Source organism: Natrix helvetica (assembly GCF_964273705.1).
Source record: "Natrix helvetica genome assembly, chromosome: 5".
Lineage (NCBI taxonomy): Eukaryota > Metazoa > Chordata > Lepidosauria > Squamata > Natricidae > Natrix > Natrix helvetica.
Genome location: NC_138551.1, coordinates 27466684 through 27490263, shown reverse-complemented (window position 1 = coordinate 27490263; position 23580 = coordinate 27466684). Strand labels below are relative to the sequence as shown.

Genomic DNA, 23580 nt, shown 5'->3' with positions numbered 1-23580 from the left:
TTATGAGCCAGTTTAGTCTAGTGGTTAAGACGGAGGAGGAGGAGGAGCTTCCGACCATGGCGGTCGCCTCCTGAGCTCCGGAGTCGAACTATGGAGCGCCCGACCGGATAAGGACTGTAACCGGCCCTATGCCATCAGAGGGGGCTGAGAGTTGATAGCCCGACCACCCTGGCTTGTTTTGGGCCAGTTTCGGCCCTCCAGGGTGGTCGGTGAAGACCAGAGAGCAGGAAGGAGTTGGAGGTCGTAAGCGGCAATCGGCTGGGAAGAAGCCTGTGAAGATGGCGACGGCGCAGTGCGGCTGCGCGGGCAGCGCTGACGCCGGCAAATTCAAAAAGCCGAAAAGCCGGAAAATAAAAAAAAAAGAGAAAGGAACAAAGGGAAGGAACCTCGGAGAGCCCCCAGAGAGTTACCTGAGGCACCGGAGGGCCATTACCAGCATTGGGGGCACAGGGAGGAACAAGGAAGAAGTAATGGAGTGATGGAGTGTCGGAGAGCACTGGAGAGGCACCAAAGACATCGGTGAGGCCCTGGAATTATGGCTGGAATTATGGCTGGGGAGGATTTGGAGCCTGGAGGCCATTAGAGGCCATTGGAGATCATGGCTTGGGGATATGGACAGGCTTGAGCAGCCTGAGCTGGCACTTGGAGCCATGGACAGGTCTGAGCAGCTGCCCAGCATAAACAATTAGGACAAGAAGGCCCCCCCACCCATTAAGGAATTTTTATTCACCTGGGGCCATGTGAACCATCTTTCTCCCACTTACCATCTTTGCCTCTCCCCACCATTTGCAACACTTGACTACCTCCCATCTCCCCCCCTTCCTCTGAAGTTACCATCTAGTTACCACCTAGACATTATTTACCATCTATTTACCATCTATTACCTACCATTACCTCTGAAGTTACCATCCAGACTTTACTTACTATGATTTACTTACTAGGATCTACCATCCAGTTACCATCTAGACATTATTTACCATCTATCTACCATCTATTACCTACCATCTTCCTCTGAAGTTACCATCCAGACTTTACTTAATATAATTTACTTACTATGATTTACCATCTAGACTTTAAGACTCTGGTCCTTATTGAGACCCTAGCCCGCCGGCTATGACCTATCAACTTTGTTTTATCAGTACCTTACCCTATTGGGACTTTTAATAACGTATTCGAGGTTAGACTTGCTCCGCCTGCGGGAGGCCCCTCTCTCGCAGGCTTGGCCCTTGGCTCTTTCAAGGGCCCGCCTCGAGGACGGGTTCGTGGACCCCGAGAGGTGCAGGAATCGGAAGCTAAGGGGATTTTTAGTAAAGTGTTTTTTATCTTTTTTAGGGGGTCCCAGGGTGGGGGGGGGGTTAATCAGACCGGGAGGAGGGCCAGAGCCGGACAGACGGGTGAGTCCAGGAAGGACAGGGACGCGGTGGAGGGGGGGAATATAAAGGTCACGAAAGCAGAGGGTTGTCCTATTACAACGGTTGCGGGGAGGAGGGGATGCGAGGACAGGATAAGATCCCAAGGTCGGTTGGGAGACCGCGGCTGCTGGTTACGCCCGGTCGCTTGTACCAACCCCTGCAGTCTAGGTGGACAGGTGCTACAGAGCCAGGGCCTGCGGCTGATGCTTTGCAACGCAAGGTCTGTCACCAACAAGGCCCCCCCTCATTAATGAGTTGATCTCAGAGGGGGAGCTAGACCTTGCAGGGATAACGGAGACCTGGTTGGGCCACGAGGGTGGTTTACCCCTCGTGGAAATGTGCCCACCGGGTTTTCGAGCATTCCATCAGCCTCGGGCCCTGGTTAAGGGTGGTGGGGTGGCGGTGGTTATGCGGGAATGTTTAGAGCCGAGGGAGTTCACTGTTCCTCAGATACCCGGGTGTGAGTCCCTTGGTGTGAGTTGGGGCCCAGGGAGGCAGTGGGGCTTGCTGATTGTATACTTGGCTCCTCGCTATGCATCAGCAGCCCTGCCCGAGCTCCTCGAGCTAATCTCAGCGACGGCAGTTGAGACTCCCAGACTTTTGGTCATGGGGGACTTCAACTTGCCGTCAACGGGAGCGGCTTCCGAGGTGGCTCGGGAGTTCATGGCTTCCATGACGGCCATGGACCTGACCCAATTAGTGCAGGGCCCCACTCACGAAGGGGGCCACACACTGGACCTCATTTTTGTATCTGAACAGTGGACGAGTGATCTGGGAATAGGGGATTTAGTTATCACGCCCCTGTCATGGTCAGACCACTCATCCCTCCGGCTGGACTTCCCTGGCGCTATCCCCCACCGCGAGGAGGCGGAACCAGACTCTATAAACTGGTACCGCCCCAGGCACCTGATGGAATCTGATAGATTCCTGACGGAGCTTGGGCCAATACCTGTAGCCTTGTCCCGCTCCCGTTCCGAGGACCTAGTGACTGCCTGGAATAGGGCGACGACTGGGGCCTTGGACCGGGTTGCGCCGTTGCGACCTCTCCTGCGGCATCGACCCACCCGGGCTCCTTGGTTTACTGAGGAACTCAGGGTGATGAAGCGCCACAGGAGACGTCTAGAGAGCAGATGGAGATCCTCGCGCTCCGAATCTGACTGAACACAGGTAAGAGCCTATTTGCGGACTTACCTTGTGGCAATAAGAGCAGCCAAACGTAGACATTGTGCTGCTCTTATTGCGTCCGCGGATAACCGCCCTGCCGCCCTGTTTAGGGTGACTCGCTCCCTCTTATCGCAGGGGGCGCGGGAGACACCCTTACTTATTTATTTATTTATTTATTATTCACACTTATAGACCGCCCCCTCTCCCGGAAAGGACTCGGGGCGGTGTACAGTCACTAAAATACATTATAAAATACATACATAAACAATTAAATTAATACTGGTGAAGGAGGTTATGAGACTGTAATCGAATAATAAATATAATACATTAAAAAACCTATAAAACCCTTAAAACCCAATTAAAATAATAAATCCCGGGAGATAAAACTAAGGAAGTGCCAGGCCAGCTGATCGAAATAGGTGGGTCTTTAACTTTTGCCGGAAGGAGCGGAGGTCGGTGGTAGTTCGAATGTCTGGGGGGAGGTCATTCCAGAGGGTTGGGCCCATCACAGAGAAGGATCTACTCCTAGGTGTCGCCCGCTGGCATTGCCTAGCAGACGGCACCAGGAGGAGCCCCTCCCTGTGTGAGCGGATAGGTCGCAGGGACGTGTGTGGTAGGATGCGATCCTGCAGATAACTAGGTCCTCTGCCATGGAGCGCTTTAAAGATGGTGATCAATACCTTGAAACGCACCCGAAAGGCTACAGGTAGCCAGTGCAGCTCGCGCAGGAGAGGTGTTACGTGGGAGTAGCGAGTACTTCCCATAATAACCCGCGCGGCTGCGTTCTGAACTAGCTGCAGTCTCCGGATGCGTCCCAAGGGAAGCCCCATGTAGAGGGCATTGCAGTAGTCCAGGCGAGACGTCACCAGCGCATGAGTGACCGTGCGCAAGGCACTCCGGTCTAGTAGGGGGCGCAATTGGCGCACCAGGCGAACCTGGTGGAATGCCCCCCTTGCCACGGCTGCCACATGGTCCTCCATTGACAGCCGGGCATCAAGGAGGACACCCAAATTGCGCGCCCGCTCCACAGGGGACAACTGTTCGCCCCCTATGGCCAGCGATGGAGTCAGCTGGCTGAACCGAGGTGCCGGCAACCACAGCCACTCGGTCTTGGAGGGGTTGAGTTTGAGTCTGTTGTCCCCCATCCAGACCCCGACGGCCTCCAAACACCGGGACATCACTTCGACAGCCTCGTTGGGGTGGTTACAGGGTAGAGCAGAGGAGTTTGGGGAATATCTTCAGGACAAAATCGATCAGATCCGGAGCGGGTGGACCTCCGTCAGTGGACCAGACGAGCCGCCAACAGCGAGTCTTGAGAGACCATTCTGGGAGGAGTTTGACTCTGTTGCCCCCGAGGATTTGGACAGGCTGCGTGGACGGCTGCGACCCACCACTTGTTTAACGGACCCGTGCCCCTCCTGGCTGGTACTGGCAGCCTGGGAGGTGACACGAGGCTGGCTCCTGGGCCTGGTGAGCGCCTCACTGAGTGAGGGATACTTACCAACCGCCTTGAAAGAGGCGGTGGTGAGACCCTTGCTCAAGAGGCCTGCGCTCGACCCAATGGAGCTAGCTAACTATCGTCCAGTCTCCAACCTCCCCTTCTTGGCGAAGGTTGTTGAGAATGTGGTGGCGCAGCAGCTCCCACGACACCTAGACGAATCCGACTATCTAGACCCGCGCCAGTCCGGCTTCCGACCCGGGCACAGCACTGAGACAGCCTTGGTCGCGTTGGTTGATGATCTCTGGAGGGCCAGAGATAGGGGTTGCTCCTCTATCCTGGTCCTATTAGACCTCTCGGCGGCTTTTGATACCATCGACCATGGTATCCTATTGCGCCGGTTGGAGGGGATGGGAGTCGGAGGCACCGTTTTGCGGTGGTTCGGCTCCTACCTCTCCGACCGGAAGCAATGTGTGTTGACAGGGGGGCAGAGATCGTCCCTGAGGCCACTCACTTGTGGGGTGCCACAGGGGTCGGTCCTCTCGCCTCTCCTGTTCAACGCATATGTGAAGCCGCTGGGTGAGATCATCCGTGGTTTTGGGGTTGAGTACCATCTTTACGCTGATGATACTCAGCTGTATATTTCAACCCCAAACCACCCCAACGAGGCTGTCGAAGTGATGTCCCGGTGTTTGGAAGCCGTCGGGGTCTGGATGGGGGACAACAGACTCAAACTCAACCCCTCCAAGACCGAGTGGCTGTGGTTACCGGCACCTCGGTTCAGCCAGCTGACTCCATCGCTGGCCATAGGGGGCGAACAATTGTCCCCTGTGGAGCGGGCGCGCAATTTGGGCGTCCTCCTTGATGCCCGGCTGTCAATGGAGGACCATGTGGCAGCCGTGGCAAGGGGGGCGTTCCACCAGGTTCGCCTGGTGCGCCAATTGCGCCCCCTACTGGACCGGAGTGCCCTGCGCACGGTCACTCATGCGCTGGTGACGTCTCGCCTGGACTACTGCAATGCTCTCTACATGGGGCTTCCCTTGGGACGCATCCGGAGACTGCAGCTAGTTCAGAACGCAGCCGCGCGGGCTATTATGGGACGTACACGTTACTCCCACGTAACACCTCTCCTGCGCGAGCTGCACTGGCTACCTGTGGCCTTTCGGGTGCGTTTCAAGGTATTGATCACCATCTTTAAAGCGCTCCATGGCAGTGGACCTAGTTACCTGCAGGATCGCATCCTACCACACACGTCCCTGCGACCTATCCGCTCACACAGAGAGGGGCTCCTCCTGGTGCCGTCTGCTAGTCAATGCCAGCGGGTGACACCTAGGAGTAGATCCTTCTCTGTGATGGGCCCAACCCTCTGGAATGACCTCCCCCCAGACATTCGAACTACCACCGACCTCCGTTCCTTCTGGCAAAAGTTAAAGACTCACCTGTTTCAATCAGCTGGCCTGGCACTTTCTTAGTTGTACCTCCCAGGGATTTATTTTATTTTAGGGTTGGGGTTTTATTTGTGATGTTTTAAGATTAGAATTATTTATTTCTTAGCACAGTCTATTTCCTCCTCCAATGTATCTTATATTGTGAATGTTTTTATTATTGACTGTACACCGCCCCGAGTCCCTTTTTGGGAGAGGGGCGGTCTAAAAATCTAAGAAAATAAAAAAAAATAATAATAATAATAATAATAAAATAAGACATCAAGCTAGAAAATAAGAGACTGTGAGTTCTAGTCCTGTCCAAGCTAGTAGTACATCAGAATCACATTGACCTTGTATGCAAGTGATAAAATTTACAATTCTTTAGAATGCTGCTAACCCATTCCATTTTCTAGAACTCCCTTAAACTAATCATACGGCTTTATAGTTTTTGCTTTACTATATACTTGCAGACCAAAATTAGCATTCTTCAAAACCAATCAGTTTGATGAAGTGGATCAATATTAGACAGGGAATAGTTCTAATTAGACAGCTTTAAATCTTCGTTTAGTCAGCTCATGAAGTCATCCCGAAGATGGTTTGGTTTGGCTGAGTGTATCCTATGAATTCATTGATTGTGGTTTAAGCATTGTAAATTATAGGTTAATGAACTCTATGAACTCAGCCATTGGGATTTAGTTGATAAACCATGAACAACAAATGCATAGTTTACATGGTTGTGCAATTTCAAACCAATTCCTCCATTTAATTTGCCTCATTCGGTGTAAGAATAAGATGTGAAGGCACCATGAATGCCACGTGGAACACCACAGGAGGTAAATTTAAAATAAAAAAAACATCCACCCAGTGCATATAGAGTAACTTTATATTGTTTCATTTGCTTGCTTATTACAGTTAATTTTAAAAAGTAATACTGTGTCTAAATTTGTCTTCTAGGTTCTGGCAAGTTCTCTTCTCCAAGAAATTTTGTTTTCCTACTACCCTCTGGCAGTGCCTTTGTTGGTGTTTCTGAATCTCCTTTCATACTGTAAAACAGATAAAGCTAGTGATATATTTTTTTTTTAAAAAAAACTTAACATAAAGGATCTTTTAGGTAGTTGCCACAGCAGCTGCCTGAGTTCTTTGCACAGACACTCTGATGGTGTGGGTCTTTTGCCAGATGATCGGTGAACTCCTGAGATTTAGTGAAGACAGTCTCTTTCCAGAGATCGGGGTCAGATAACTATAGGTCTTGGAGATAGCATCAAAGGTGGCTTTAGCAAAATTGCCCAAGGTAGCAGTGCAGCCCCTGGCCGAGATGCAGCAGTACTAGATAAAGCTAGTGATATTTTGGTATAGAGAGACAGGAAGATATAGTGGTTAAGGCACTGGCCAGACACTGGGAGACTGTGAGTTCCAGTCCCACATTGGGCATAAAGCCAATTGGGGGACCTTGGAAGCCAGTCACTTCTTCTCAGCTCTAGGAAGGAGACAATGGCTAACCGCTTCGGAAAAACCCTGCCAAGGAAATTGCAAGGTCATTTCCAAGCAGTCTCAGAGACCACAATTGAACAGAAGGGTAAAGCAATTACTATACTGCTTCCATTCCTTTGCAATCTGTTTGCCCATCCTGAAATGAAATCCTTCTGTTTCCCTTTTACCATATTAGTATTCTGCGGAACCACACACAAAAAGGGCTTCTCTCCAGCACACTGGACCGAAATGCAAGGGAGTCCATGCTGTGGTAGGTGTTATTTGTATATACGTTCACTGCCAGCCTTGAGTCTGTGTTATCTTTGATTTCGTTGAATTATGCTTGGTTTTGTACTGTGTTTTTATTGTTATTGATTGCCCATTGCACAAATTGTGAGGAGAGAGGCTTTATTAATTATTTTAAATAACTAAATAATTAAAGTGCAGGGCATCAAGAAGAAAAACCTGTAAGACAAGACCCTTTACATGGACACGGGCCACCTCACCACTAAAGTAAGTGCAAAATCTTTGGACAGAGTTTATGAAAATGTCACTGTATTATATTCATTTTTTTTGGGGGGGGGGAAGCAATCCACACTGAAATCAATGGTGTTTTTTTTCTTTTTTAAAAAAAACCAGAATACACAGCACAGCACTAATCTGTTTCAGTGTAGGTCCACTCGGATATGTGTCCTACATCACTGGCTGCAAATTCCTATTTCATGCCCATTTTTAAAATGCTGCAGAGCCACTGCTTTTTACTTTCATTTTAAGAAGCCCAGGATTGGTATAATCCAGCACCAGGAATTCCAGATTATTCTCGCCTCTGTCCAATTCAACCTGCCTCTATTGTTTGCTGGTTCAAAGTCTGCTGGGAGAACCAAGCTGCTCTCATTCACCTATTTCAAATTCTCCTCCAATAAGAAAGAGGCAAGGAAGTTTGGGGTGTATTGTTTATGTAACTGCTGCTTTACATGCGTGGGATCGCTCTCTAGTGAAGAAAGTGCTCTCTTTTAAAACAAAACACAACCGCAGCTAGAAAAGGGCTGCTCCATCCTGCCCTTGTCAATTGCTCTATTAATTTTACATGACAAATTAAGAAAAAATACCTGTTTCTTCAGTTTATGTGGGATATTCCTATCATTCAAAATATTTTCCAATGTATTATGTAGGAAACAACCTTTTAATGGTGATTCTAATTTGCAATGGCATAAAGCGGTGTTTCTTAATCCAAGCAACTGTAAAACTTGTGGACTTCAACTCCCAGAATTCCCTAGCAAGTTGCTAAGGTTGAGAAATACCGACAGAAGGCAATCTTAAGTGGTTTATCTAAATCCACAGAGAAGGCAAAGACTAGACACATTTTCTCTGGAACATGTCCCAGGGAGTCTAGGAGGGGAAACCTATAAACCACAAAGGTCCAATCCCATTTTTTGTGATCCCTGGAGTTTCCCAAAATAATGAAATTTATTCATTACATAATGAAATTTGGTAGCAAATCACAGATGGTCAGCGTGCAGTATTTTGCTTTATTTATTTATTTTAATTTAACAGGAGCTTTAAGCCTTATAGTAGGCTAACGCATTGACTTTGCTTTAATCCCACATCCTGAACCACAGAACGTATTGGACAAAATTATTAGCCATGTCTCTTCCTGAGATATCACCATGTCACCCTCTGTATTAGACAATTGTTTTGCGTTTGTATTTTAAATGTGTCTTCTGGCTGTAAAAGGATTCCACTTCTATTATCTGGGTTCCCACAAGACTAACCCTAAACCATGATTTATCTATGGTTACTAAATGAACCACTTTTCATTTCTATCCAGTACTGCTAAACCATAGATTATGATGTATCACCCATGACTGGTTCATGTGATACATAAAGCAAGCCAAACTAAAACTAAACAAACCAAGTAAATGTTAGTACAATGAGCACAGTCATTACATGCGCCTGAGGCTACAGCAGTAGGAAGTTCAGTTGCAGTCAGATCTGAGTGATTCTTAACCGGCAGATCACATCAGCTCTTATGTTTAATATATGCAAAGCAGTCTTGCATCTAAGAAAGAATGCAGGTTTTGGAAGTGGCACTCTTTTCTTTATCCTAGGGGTTGCAAAAAGGAATTATTGTCAATCTGATGCATTGGCTTTGCAGACAGCTTGAAGGGAGGGAGGCTAGAATGGGGGAACGGTGACCTCTAGGAGCAGCCGGCTTAAGTTTCACCTTTTCATCACTGTCCAGTTTTGGCCTGGCTGAAACCATAGAAACACCCCATTGATGTTATTCAATTCGCCTGAAGAGACTGTCGTTTCAAAGCAAAGCATCATGGGCTCCAGCTGAAGAAACTTTATCCAAAGATAATTAGAAGTGACATGGTTGGGGAGCTGGACCCTTCATAAATGGAGAGAAAGAGGAGAGCAATTCCCCACTGAAGTTTTATAGCATTATTGTTCTACTAAATACAGTATTTGTAATATAACAGCAACATGCCCGAATGAATCTCCTTTATCCCCCAGAAATAATTTTGCTACTATTTATCAGCCTATGATACCAGCCAGTGGAATCATGCTGAATGAAGTGACCAGGATAAAATCTTGAAGACAGAACTCAGGATTTAATGTCATTCTTCGATATAAAATGCACTTTTTAAAAGCTATGCTTTAAATCAGGTAGAACAACAGGGCTGTATTTAACATTATTAGGAAGGTTTAAATTGTGGTGGAAATTGCGCTAGCAATTTGCAGAGCTTTGGATCTGGAAAATAAATCTGCAGCTTATATTACCCGGTTCCATTCTTAAAACAGGTTTTTAATACTCATAAGATTTCTTTAAGTCATCATTCCGATCTGAAGAGTGTTTTTTTAACTGAAGAACACACTTTAAACACATTCTATGAGAAGAATGAGATAATCTTATCCCTAAAGACAATGAATAATGAATTGGGCTTATTACACCCAAGAGAGCCATTCGGGTATAGAGATTGTGAGTTTTAGTCCCGCCCCAGGCACAAAGCCAGCTGGGTAACCTTGAGATAGTCACACTCTCTTATCTCAGTGACTGGAGAATGACTGGCCCCAAAATGCCACCTAACTGGCTCTCATGCCTAAGACAGGACTAGAACTCACAATCTCTCATTTTCTAGCCAGGCAGAGTTGTCTTTCTACCAATATCAAAATTACTATCAGTATAGCTAAAGTTACAAGGAAAAATAACTATATTAGGAGGATTGAAGAACTGCATTTCATATATTGATATTTAAGGAATACATATTGCTTTGTATTGAAGCAATTTTAAGACAATACAGATCAGCAAAATAAATATTTCTATAAGATTTAATTCTCAATGTAGCTATAGTCTCTCTCTCTATATTACCTACATTGGCAAGACCATTCAAAATGTTGTCAAGTGCTAGTTAAGCATATAAAGTGGTTCAGAACACAAAGTAATACATAATGTTCTACCCAAGTAAATCTATTCATGTGATCACATCTTATGATCAGGTCAATTAATCTTTACATTCGAATCCAACACAAATTTGCCTTGAGCACAAGTCCATAATTTCAATGTCACTTCCTTCTTCGTCCCTTAAAACGTTAGAAGGTCTATAAAACATAAGCAGTAATACTGACTCTTGAACACATTGGTTGCTCTGAAATTAGTTATTCTCTTTGATAAACAAATTATACAGGCAGCTGCATTTAATTTTTCCATGTGGCATCACGAAGCAAAGAGAAATAAACAGAACAAAGGAATGAAGCCACACGGACACAGACCAGAGAGCATACACCATGTACAGATAAGGTAGTTTGGCTGATATAATTTCTTCCTTTTCTGAAAGAAACGTGGTATAGTTATAGGAGCAACGAACCAAGAATTGCAATTGCTACACTTTGATATTTATAGGTGGTGTGTGGTACCTTCATATCTATTAAGAACCACCTCTAGAACAGACAGCACCAAATCCACAATGTTTATGAGGCTAATTTATATAATTATTAGCTAAACATCTTCAACCGGCGCCAGTACGAACCTAAATCAGACCATTGTCCCAAGAGCATTAAATAATATCAGGCCATCATAAACTGAAGCCAGAAAGCAGTCTTCCAAACTAAACCAAATTCAGCATCGAGAACAGTGATGGCGAACCTATGGCACGTGTGAGAGAGGTGGCACGCAGAGCTCTCTCTGTGAGCACGCGTGCTGTCACCAGCTGCTCTTCCGGGTCTTTCCATGAAGACCAGCTTTCCGGTGTGTATGTGCGGGCTGGAATCCGAAAGAGCAGCTGGTCACCACACGCTTGTGCACCGGCCAGCTGCTCTCTTCCAGGTTTCGGTGCTCCAGCGCACACACGCGCTCCAGTTTCGGTACTGATTGCCGAAAAGGTTAGCCATCACTGATCTAGAAACATGTATAATGTTGCCAAAGGTCAAGCATCAGTGTTATAGCTGTCCTATCATAAAAAGGCTGACCAATTTTTTGCACAAAAAGTAATAATGGAAACCATTCCTTGCTTTTTTTTTTTTCCCTGATGTATCACGCAATCTTTGTAAAATACATCACCAGTAATTCCACATTTCCATATTAGGCAGCCTAAAGAGAGTTCTTCTTTGTGAAAAAAGCGTAGATAATTTTTTAAAACAATAATTATGTGTTTCGTATATGCACATTTTCTTAAGACATCGGTATCAGATGTTTTCATCTTCTTAAGACCTTAGTTACATCATTTTCACAGAAGCGAACACGATGCTGCTCCCTGCTCCATTTAGGGTCCTCCAAGCAATTGTTTTCATCGCCGGATTCTCAACCATATTGCAAACTGCTTTAATTTTTGGATAAGTTTATAATTGTTGATGTGTTCTTTGAACTTTTCAATGAGTGTCTCTTCTTTCCAGATCCCTTTCTTTTTTTTCACAGCTTTCATTTCTGCTTGAAGTAGCCTCTTATGAAGCTTCCAGTATATCTGGGATTCATGAGCCAACCCTTCAATACGAACTGTCTTGCCAAGCCCCCGTCGCAAGATCTCTTCATTTAGACAAATACTGGAAAATCTCCCCTGTTCAAAAAAGACATTAGAATTTTACAAAAGACATATAATTCACATATTACATACTATGTCCATGCCAGTAAAGAACAAACATTAAAGTTGAATTCCTCAAGTGATCTTAAGTAATGCCATCATTGTCCAACCTCAATACAGGTGGTCCTTGACTTACAACCATGTAGTGAGCCTTCAAAGTTACAACGGCAGCAAAAAGAGTGACTTATAACAGTCCTTGCACTTGCAACCTTCAATATATCCCATCGGTCACATGGTTGACATTTGGGCCCTTGGCAACCGGCATATGATAATCCTGGGACCATGTGATCCCCATTTGTGAACTTCCCAGCTGGCTTCTGACAAGCAAAGTCCAGGAGGAAGCTGGATTGGCTTAATGACTGCATGATTCTTTTAATGACTGAAATGATTCACTTAACAACTGTAGCAAAAAAAAAGATTTTAAATTGAGTGTGACTTACTTAACAAACACTTTGATTAATAACAGAGATTCTGATTCAATCCGAGAATGATTGAAAGTTGTAAATTGAAAACTACCTTTACTTCTGGATGCACCGCGGCTACTATTTCTACATTTGCAACTTTTGGCAATGTTGGTTGGAGATTCCAGGGAATAAGATGTTGGAGGGCAGCTGCCATAGGCTAAGACCAGCAATAAACTCTCACCTGCGCACCAAACTCTTCTCCCTCCACTTCCAATACAATAGTTTGTCAAGGTCTAGGACAGTGATGGGTAATCTTTCTGTCCTCACGTGACGAAAGCACACACACACAACAGCACACGCCTGCGTGCCCACACCCATAATGCAATGTGCATGCACAACCCATGCGTCCCACCCCAGGCGCATGTGTGCGTGACTCCCAGGCGCATGTGTGCGTGACCCCCATGCTTCCCTCACCCACACACGTGTGCATGACCCCCACACACATGCATGTGCAACCCCCTGCGCATGAATGTGTGACACACACACCCGTGCCCCATTTTGGGCATCGCAGACCTCCCTGGAGCCTCTTGGGACCAAAAATGGGGTGTGGAAGGGGTGTGCCGCACCCCCCCGTGCATGCACGCACGTACGTCTCCCATATGCAGGGCACAGACCCAAAACTCAGCTGTCCAGAGGGAGACATGTGTGCATGTGCGTGAAGCTGAGCTGGGGCAATAGCTCGCATGCCCGCAGAGGGGGTTTCGTGTGCCACCTGTGGCACGCGTGACATAGGTTCGCCATTACGGGTCTCGGACATTGCATAACATTACCAGCATCTCTGAATCCAGAATTGATGCAGGACCTTACTGCAAGTTTTTACTTAGGAGTAAGAGTAACTGAACTCAGCATAAATTATTTCACACTAAGCACACTTATGGTTTGCGCTCATGTAAGCTCTTCTATTCCCTCTGAACATTTACTTACCTTTTTTATTATTACGAAGCAATCAAGTGATGATTCCTTTCTGCCCAAAAGCTGGAACCAAATCATTTGTGAAGGTTTCATTTCTTCTTTTAACCAGATTAAACCATCAGATGTTAACTCCACACCAGCAAGCCTGACAAGCAACAAACCATTTGAATGCCCTAAAATGATATATATGTATTGTTGTTTTATTAAGCATTAGTAAAAACACCACATTTAGGTCATTGATCTAAACAATTAAAGGGGAAAGATAAACTAGAATTTTGTTGTCCAAGATTTAAATGAAAGATTCTAGGAGGCAAAATAAATGTTCTTATTGCTAAAGCTGTTAATATTTTCTATGACTGAAGAAAGCTAAAAACTATTTCAGAAATCAGTTATCCAAAAGTGACTGTTCCATGCACGGAGAAACTAGAACGGGAATAATTTGCACATTTGTCTTCTTTCTCTAAATCACGGAATGACAGAAATGACAAAGAACTGCTTCACTACAGGCTTTGAATTCACAGCATGGTGTTGATGGTGACAGAAAGTAATAATAAATACCTACTTCAAGTGAGTATAGAAAATGTTAAGTAATGTGCATTTATGTAAACTGAAATCAATTCAGGTAATCTATAAAGCAGGTCTGAAAGATGTAGGCTCTGTATTTTTAGCATTACTTTTTATTCATTTTTAAAATATATTGTATATATTGCTGCAATTACTGTTAGTATAAAAAATGCAGGATAAAAATAGGTTTTTGTTTTCTGAAGCAAGAAACACTGAAGAGATTTTATTTGATTCAAAACTTGCCCTTCAGCTCTGGTGAGTTCTCAACACAGCTCAAAACAACAAAACATAAAACAGAACTTAAAATTCACAACAAAATAAACATTAATACTTTCTAACAAGTCTAGCAACCCTCCCTCCACATCTTTATCTATTTCCTAAACATAGAAAAAGCAAGAAGCAAATGCAACTTTCCCTTCCCACACACCCAGAAATCTGAACTTCTGACAGTGAAGGCTTCTTCAAAAGGACCTCTCCTGCTAATCTTAACAACTTGACAACCGTAACAAAAGGAACAGTCCTTAAACTCATACTCTAAACCGTTTAAGCCTTCAAAAGTCAATACCAGCATTTTAAACTGTCTCCAGAAAACATCTGGCAAGTAGCACAGGGTGGGGGGTTTTTATGTGTAGACATAATATTCCCCATTTAACAATCTACAGTAGCTGATATATTTTACATAACTACAACTTCTGCACATTTCCATGTCATGGGAAATTCATTGGTTGTCCCATCTCATGGGACATTTTCATAGGTAGTCCCATCTTGAAGTCAGATAGACCAGATCATGAATCAGGAAGAATAAAGATACTCTATGGAGGGGCTATCTTAACAGAATCTTGCAAGTTTATTTGTGCAGAACCTTTTTCTGTTTCTTACAATCCAATGAATTAGGGAAGTTCTGTTTGAGCCACTTATTTTGGACTTTCTCCTTGTTTTGGATTTAAGTCATATTTTTTTCCTTGTTGCTTTGGTAGCAGATCTTGCCTAACTCTGTCAAGATCATTTTCCTTATTTTCTACAGGGATACACTGCAGTAGCCAACATGGATGTAGTCAAGGCATAAATAATCACTGTCAAAACTGATGAGGCTGGGAAAGGGATGTAGTTGGCATACCACATATAACTGTACAAAGGCACTTCTCACAACAGCTACCGCCAGTGATTCCAGTGACAGCTAAAGAATAGAGTATTCCAAGATTATCAATATACTCTTTAATCTACTCCATTCAAAGCAGTCTGAACCTTAATCTCTGCCTCCAGTTCTTTCTTTTTAATTTTTAACCTCACCCATAGTCTGTGATTAACCTTTTTCTTCCCCAGCGTAATAGGGTGCTAAAGTAGCAGTCAAGAATAGCCAGTGCGGTGTAGCATAGCAGCGTAATGTTGTGTGTTTGGACTAGGACCGAACGAAGTTGAAGTCTGCCCGTAGCCATGGCAATTCTTTATGTGATTTTGAACCCATTGCTTTCACCCAGCCCAACCAATTTGACATGGCTACTGTCGTAAGGGTAAAATGAAAGAAGATTCCATGTAAGCCACCTTGAAGTTTAGTCAACTCATGTTAGAAAGGCCTAAAGCAGTAATGGCGAACCTATGGCACGCGTGCCACAGGTGGCACGCAGAGGCATTTGTCAGGGCACGCGAGTTCACCTTTTTAAAAGCCATTTTTCGCCCTCCCCAGGCTCCTATAAGTCACTTCCAGTTTGCTCGGAGGGTCGTTTTAAGCGTTCCGAAGGCTTCAGGGAAGCCTCCGGACGGTCCCTGAAGCCTCCGGAGGGTCTTCGGGGGGGGGCGGGGGGGCTCTTTTCGCCCTCCCCAGGCTCCTATAAAGCCTTTGGAGCCTGGGGAGGGCGAAAAAAGCATGTAAAAAGCGGGTGGTTGCGCAATGTGCGCGCATGCGCACTGGGGTGGTCGCACATTGCATTATGGGTGTGGCACGCCCGCACACGACCCCCCTGCGCTCCCCCCCCTTGTGGCACGCGAGCCAAAAAAGGTTCACCATCGCTGGCCTAAAGAATCATTTCCTCTGTAGGGGTTAAAACCTACTAAAATAAACACATTATTTTTCTCCCTTCCTATCTCATTTTTTTCCTCCAGAAACTCAGATGAAGTATGCCTCCATTTTATCTTCTTACAGATAGTCCTCATCTCCTTACCATAATTGAGACAGGCCACTTGGTCATTACGTAAAATGGTCACTAAGTAAAATTATGAGCGTGCTTGTCTTCAGGTTTTCTTTGCTTTACAGATCTGCCAATGTAAATACAAGCACTGGTCATAAAGTTACTTTTTCATCACTACTATAAGTTCAAACATTTGCTAAGTGAGGTAGTCACTAAACAAGAACTACTTGTAAAGCTATTGTGGGATTTCAGGCTGAAAGACATTGTCTCATTTGACTCAAGTCATCCATATGGCTGAAGAGCACATGAACATGTCTATCTTCATTCCCACCCAACTCTCTATCAATAGTTTTAGTGTTGTAGTGAACAGTTAGAGCTTCCACTACCCCATTATGTAACACCTCCTTAATTTAAACACCAAGGTGCTAGGAAAAAGTGCCAGCTTGGGGAAAAGTTGAAGTCCTTTTAAGAAGCAACCTCCAGAGGTAGTGAGGATTCTCATATCACATCCAAAGCATTCTTGCCTACTTTGAATCTGAATATTGCAGAACTCTAATTAACATACAACTACATGGTAAAATATAGGTTCCTTTTCATATGAGTTTTCTAAAGGTGGCCACTCACTCATGTTTAGAATTCCTTAAATTCAAACCTCTAAAAATGTTTCAAACCTGTAAAAAAAAATTAACTTAGCCACTATGAAGTTACTCGTCTTACTTACATCTTTTCTGCAGAGAGGAAATGATTGGAAGGGTAATAGGTACATGTTCAATTTCTAATCCTTGCTCAGTTATTCGATGTAATTGTCCACGTAGCTTAACATTCTTCTCAATAAATTCCGGAGGTATTTTCAAAGCATTTGTGAATTTGGCTGTCTATTCATAAGAAAAAAGACTATAAACAAATAGTATAAGAATATAAATGTGGGCATACAGTATTTGGTCTAGTGCAGCGATGGCGAACCTTTTTTGGCTCGTGTGCCACAAGTGGGGAGAGCGCAGGGGGGTCGTGTGCAGGTGTGCTGCACCCATAATGCAATGCGCGACCTCCCAGTACGCATGCGCCCACAACAGGCGCTCCCCGCCTTTTTACATGCGTTTTTTGCCCTCCCCAGGCTCCAGAGGCTTTATAGGAGCCTGCGGAGGGCGAAAAGAGCCTCCCCCGCCCCCCGGAGGTTCAGGGATCATCTGGAGGCTTCCCTGACGCCTTCGGAGAGCTTAAAACAACCCTCCGAGCAAACCAGAAGTCACTTCCAATTTGCTCGGAGGGTCGTTTTGAGCGCTCCAAAGGCTTCAGGGAAGCCTCCGGACGGTCCCTGAAGCCTCCAGAGGGCCTCCGGGGGGGCGGGGGAGGCTCTTTTCGCCCTCCGCAGACTCCTATAAAGTCTCTGGAGCCTGGGGAGGGTGAAAAATGGCTTTTAAAAACGGTGAACTCAGCTGGCCAGCGCGCACATGACAAATGGCTCCGCGTGCCACCTGTGGCACGCGTGCCATAGGTTCGCCATCACTGGTCTAGTGGTTCATGGAGAAGGCTAGAAACCAGGAGACTGGAAGTTCTAGTCCTGCCTTAGGCAAGAAAACTGGCTGGGTGACTTTGGACCACTCATTCTCTTTCAGCCCTACCCACTTCACAGGGTTGTTGTCTTGAGGACAATAGGAGAAGGAAGATGTATTCGGTATGTTCTCACTCTGAGTTATTTATGAAAATAACAAAGGCAGGATAAAAAATATCAATGTATTACATATTTATTCCTTTATAAAATTAATTATGTAATTACACAACATATTTATTTTATATATTGGAATACATATAATAACTGCAAAATCATTATTAGTTTCACTTGGTCGAAATTTTCAATATATATATCCATTGTATTATAAAAAGCTCCTTTTATTACTAATTCTCACTCTATAAAGTGCTATGAAGATTGAATATCAGTGGTTTCAGGAAAGTCACTTTAAACATGCAATTTTTATCTAAATGAACACTTTGATGTATACAATTTATATCCAAATAAAACATGCTTTATAGAAAACTTATAAAAACAATCACCCTGAATTTTACTTAACATAGAATGTTTTCATACTTTATAGGGAAATAAATTTAGATGGCCTCTTCAGTTGAAACCCTACTTTAAAAGAAGTAAGAACAAGAAGAAAGGAGTTGCTATACAATTAGTATTTCCTACCAGACTAGTCCTTGGGGTATGCTATTCATATAACATCCCACCCCTATTATATGAAGGTTAGAACACTTAGGATTTAAATTATTTGTACAATGTCTCTCTTGTCCTCTTACAAGGCCTCTTCATCAACATAGAAGCCCTTGAAAGTAATTGTGAAGGTCTGTAGATAAACTGAGTAACATAATTCCAAGAAATGTACTCAGTATGGCAATTCAAGGTCTAAAACAACTTTTTTTAAAAAAAGAAGCAACAAGCATATTTTAAACTTAAAATAAAATAAAAATTGGGAATATTTATGGCAACAAAGTTTTTCATTGTAAATGAAGACCCCAAGTACACAGAAGCTTAGTTCAGTGTTCAATATGTACAGCAGCAATACATTAAGGTTGTGATTACTAGTATAAACTTCTGCAAATATTTAAGGGCTTTCTTTTCTTACATCCATTAGTGAAAGATTTTGCAAGTTCCTTATTTAGAAAAATCCATCAAATAGGATTGTTAATGAAAAATCTCTGTGCCATCATTTCAGTCAGCGACATTCTGTATTTCAGAAGATGGCCTTCTGAGGCCAAATGAATAAAGTGAGATCCCTAAAACCTATAAACTATAATGGTTGATAGTTTTTAAAATGCTGCCCAAAAAGGCAAACAAGATTCAAAGCAATATAAATCTACTTTCTATTTTTCTTTGAAAAGACAGAACAGGTAGTCCTCATTTAACAATAAGTAATAAAAAGTTTTGGTATTTCTTTGAAACAAAACAGGCTACATTAAAATAAGACTTGGCTGCAAGTTGTACATGAGCAAGTAGCATGCTCGGTATTAACTTATTGTTCCAATTTATTGGATACAACGGTATGTGCTTCCTAAAATTAAATATATATACTCAATATATATTTATACTCAAAATGTAACTTACCAATTTGATACTCTTTGCAAGTGTAATCACTCCAGCTATTGCCAATCCAGTACTTATGTTCTAGGGAAAAAAGTCATAAATTATTTCAAAAACATGTATTTCCATCTCACAGTGTGAGACCTAAGCATATCCTTTATCTCAGTCTTATGAATATGATCTACAAAATACAATATGTGCATTTTTAATACCAATTGCTGCCTAAAAATGGAATAAATAATAGTCACAAATATATCTAAGTTTTAAAAAACTAAGTCACAAAATCTCCAAACTTCATAGGTTTATTATTTTAATCTTTTATTAAATTGAAATCATTCTGCAAATTTGGAACTAGATAATTCTGAGTATGAAGAATTTCAGCTGAGGAGTATAGGTAGTCCCTGACCTACAACAGTTCATTTAGTGACGGCTTGAAGTTATAAAGGCACTGAAAAAAGTGACTCATGACCATTTTTCACACTTACGACCGTTGCAGCATCCCCATGATCATGTGATCAAAATTTGGCTGCTTGGCAACTGGTTATATTTATGATGGTTGCAGTGTCCTGTGGTCATGTGATCATCTTTTGCGACCTTCTGACAAGTAAAGTCAATGGGGGAAGCCAGATTCATTTAACAACCATTGTTACTAACATAACAACTACAATGATTCACTTAACAACTGTGGCAAGAAATGGAGCAAAATTCACAATTATCTCATTTAGCAATAGAAATTTGGGGTTCAATTATGGTCATACGTTGAGGACTACCAGTATTTAAAATCTGATGTACAAAGGCTGCTGTTAGGCCTGGAAGCCATCTTTTGCATTGGGCCTTCAGACCTGCCACATTTAATGCTGTGGGAAATTGGGAGGGAGGATCATATGGAGTGTGATAGATCTACTCAAAGTAACATTCCTTTCTAAGAGAGTCAAGGACGTCTTGCCCTGCACCTGGAGTGATGTGACTGGGAGGCATCTCCAGTTGGGACAGTGATCAGACAATGTGATGGACATGTGGGTGCTTGGCAGGGACTTGAACTTTCGTTTGGGTGGGGAAAACCTGGAAACTTTCAGATTCGGGTTTTCCCAGATGCGCCACTGTGACATTTCTAATAAAATGGAACTTTGAGGAAAGTAAAGCCTCGAAGCCTTCTTTTGGTAGGGGTGTTACTTGGAACCCTGACATTAACCCATATCCTCCTTAAAAACTCAACTAGCTCCCCCAAACTCCGAGGTGCTGTCTGGGGTCCTGAGTCCCAAACGTCGACCCGAAACCAGGCATCGCGAAGACTCAGGGAAGATGAATGTGACAGGTGCTTTGAATTTGGAAATGTCTCTTTACCTGCCATATAACCCTGAGAAAAATAGCTGCTGTTTTAAGTGTACATACAACATATATTTTGTGTTATTTCATGCTCTAGAACAGGGGTCCCCAATCCCATGGCCACTGACCGGTACTGTGAGCAGGCAAGTGAGTGAAACCAAAAAACATCCCTCCCCTCTGGACTGTGGAAAAATTGTCTTCCGTGAAACCAGACCTTGGTGCCAAAAAGGTTGGGGATCGCTGTTCTATAACATTTTGGAGATTGAACCATAGCACTTTATAGTTCTAAATAAAAACACACCACAACTACATAATGTATTGTGAGCTACCCAAAAGCTTCAATCTGTGCAAAATGCAATTAGTAAACTATATGTATTTTGTACACATCATGTTATGTTGGTTTCCATTTTATAGAGTCCATTCAAAGTATTGCTTGAAATCTTTAAAACCTTAAATTGTGTTGGGCAGGGTGTGCAATTGTTGCAGGCTGAGGGATATTTATGGCATCTGAGTGGCACATAGAAGATGCAAATTAGTGCATATCACCACAAAATGTATTTGATTTTATGTACCTTACTTAAAGGTTATATTAGTTAACATAGTTCTTCTATCAAATATTTCATCGTTAAAAATCACTAGTTGAAAACACTTCTAGAAATGTAAGTGGTCATAAACAACATTTTCAAGAGTTGTATGCAATTCTGGGGGTTCAGATTGTGTCCTATGGGTTAAGATCTGGGTCTCCAAGGGATCAGAACCAATTTGCAGGAAAGCCCTTTTGAAGATGCCGGCACTTACAAAGGCTTGCTGCAAGCAAATAGAAAGTACCTTTTGTGTGTCACTTGTAAACTTTGAAACGTATTTCCTTCGATATTCGGTAATTAATACTGTTTCCACCTATGGTACACAATTCATGTTCTTAATTAACTGACCTTGGCTGACCTCAAAAAAATTAAGCAGGGTTGTACTAGTTTAGTCCTTGCATGGAAATTCTACACAGTAAACTAAATGAGGAAATTGGGGAAAAAATCCCCAAAATTATAATGACAAACTCTATACAGGTAATCTTGACTTATGACCACAATTCAGACCAAAATTTTGTTGCTGTGTTGTCTCTGGTTTTATAACCTTTTTTTGCCATGAATGTTAGGCAAATCATTGCAATTAAATGAAACATGGAGTCATTAAGCAAATATGTCTTCCCTCACTGACTTTGAAGTTGGCTCACAAGTTTGCAAGTGTCAATCACATAATCCTAAAGTGCTGCAACCATCACAAATACACGCCAGATGCCAACCTTCTCAATTTTGATCATGTGACCATGGGGATGCTGCAATGGTCATAAGTGCAAGGACTGGTCATAAGTCACTTTTTTCAATGCCGTTAATTTCAGAGTCACTAAATGAATAGTTGTTGAGGATTGCCTGTACTGTAACAAACTACTATGACACTGAAGTTATCAGAAATTGAACCCATCTTGGTTAATGCCATTATTATTACCTCATGTTTATACACCTGCTTGCTAACTTCTACAACCTAATTTAAAAATACTGTAAATAACACTGTTACTTCATTATTTTATTATAAAGAAAGATCTTTTCCAGCAATGAATTTGCAGACCTTTTCATAAACCTAATTTATATTGCTATAAATGTTCAAAGTTCTTACACTAAGATTTCAGATAGTCTGAAAAAAATAATGTTGCAATCATAGGGTTTTTTTCGGTCGAAATGCCTTGCCATGTCCATGCCTTGAATTCAGCAGATGCATAGAATTCAGTTTAGGAATCTGATGCCTCCCAGAACTTTTCAACTACCACCTCCATACTTTTTGACAATGACAGCTGGGCCTTCCACAAATTACAGTATGGAATAAAACAATTCTGATCAATTAACAAGATCCCTCAACTTAGGAACCCTTATGATTCCACACACACTCACACCCATCTCCCCAAGATCATGCGTTATCTGAATGTCTTTGAAAGGATACATAATGCACCATTATTCGGTTTAAGCCGTCTCAAGACACATTTTCCAGATAGAAATTATATTTATGTTATTCACAATAACTGGAACACAGGACGGTTTTCTTCTATGCAATTAAACCGTTCATTCAAACAACACAGGCACATCCGTTTCTTATATCTGTGGAACGTAGGATGTGTGAAGAAGACACAGAGCGATAAACCAGATCCTAAAAGACCACAATGGTTGTCATTTAAGCCCAGGACTGATGGCCATTCCGACATGCCTCACTTTATAGCCTTTTAAGGCCGAGGTTGAAGGCTACAGGCTACGAAGGAAAAGCACAAGGAAACTCGGCCTCTTGTAGAAGCTCTCTACCCCTTTACTATATACTAAGATACTATTATAAATTAACTGCCATTTTTGCTGTAGTTGGAACCGGAGCAAAGCTGGCTCCAGCAGCCCCGCTTCCAGCCTCAGGCAGCGGCTGCTCAGCGCAGCCCAAAAATTACGCACGGCGGACCCTCCGCTTCGCCCACACCTATTCCCGGCGCGTACCCGGACGAGGGTGAGATGCGCGTCCGCCCACTCGGAAAGACGCGAGACATAATTCGGCGGCTCTCCGCCCCGCTGCCCGGCCATGGTCGCCTACCAGCCGTCGCGGCCCGTCGCTTCCTGACGCCGCGGCTCCCTCGGGCCTTGCAGCAGCAGCGCCGCTTTCTGGTCGCTGAGATGAGTTGCGTCTCTGCGAAAGCACCCGAAGGCCTTTTGGAGACGCGCTTTGCGTTGAAGTCGGAGCTGCAGAACGGAGCGTCTCTTGTGCCTTTGGGTGGAGGGCCGCCCCCGGTACAAGCCCTCCTGCGTGTGATCCCGAATCCAGCTGTCCCTTTTTTCAAAAGGCAACTGGACCTTCTTCTTGTTTTGCTTTTTTCTTGAAGACGTTTTGCTTCCCATCCGAGAAGCTTCTTCGGTGCTGCAAGATTTCCGTTCTTCTTCAGAAGATGAAGAAGCTTCTTGGATGAGAAGCGAAACATCTTCCAGGAAAACAAAACAAAGTCCAGTTGCCTTTTCACAAAGCACCTTTGGGACAACCGTGCCCTGGAAGACTGAGAATTCACCATAGACCTGAATCCAGTTGTTGTGAGTTTTTAAGGAA

The 23580-nt window shown here is 43.5% G+C and overlaps 1 protein-coding gene across 1 annotated transcript; it reads right to left on the bottom strand.

Annotated features, from left to right (window-relative positions):
• Positions 1-9506: 9506 nt before the first annotated feature.
• Positions 9507-23140, bottom strand: LOC309392344 (protein C3orf33). The gene is made up of 5 exons (XM_081953466.1): positions 22983-23140; positions 19159-19218; positions 16777-16930; positions 13378-13538; positions 9507-11965 (listed from the first exon to the last, which is right to left on the bottom strand). The coding sequence occupies exons 1-5, from the start codon at positions 23064-23066 to the stop codon at positions 11699-11701; spliced, it is 726 nt and encodes a 241-aa protein (XP_081809592.1). The 5' UTR covers positions 23067-23140; the 3' UTR covers positions 9507-11698.
• Between the last annotated feature and the right edge of the window lie 440 nt (positions 23141-23580).

Excerpts from the sequence above, each read along its gene's own strand:
- LOC309392344 (XM_081953466.1), bottom strand. The coding sequence starts at position 23,066 with ATGGCCGGGCAGCGGGGCGGAGAGCCGCCGAATTATGTCTCGCGTCTT. Across the intron at positions 19,219-22,982 it reads CGCATCTCACCCTCGTCCGG|AACATAAGTACTGGATTGGC; the intron begins GTACGCGCCGGG and ends TTTTTTCCCTAG. Across the intron at positions 13,539-16,776 it reads TTCCTCTCTGCAGAAAAGAT|GGCATTCAAATGGTTTGTTG; the intron begins GTAAGTAAGACG and ends ATATCATTTTAG.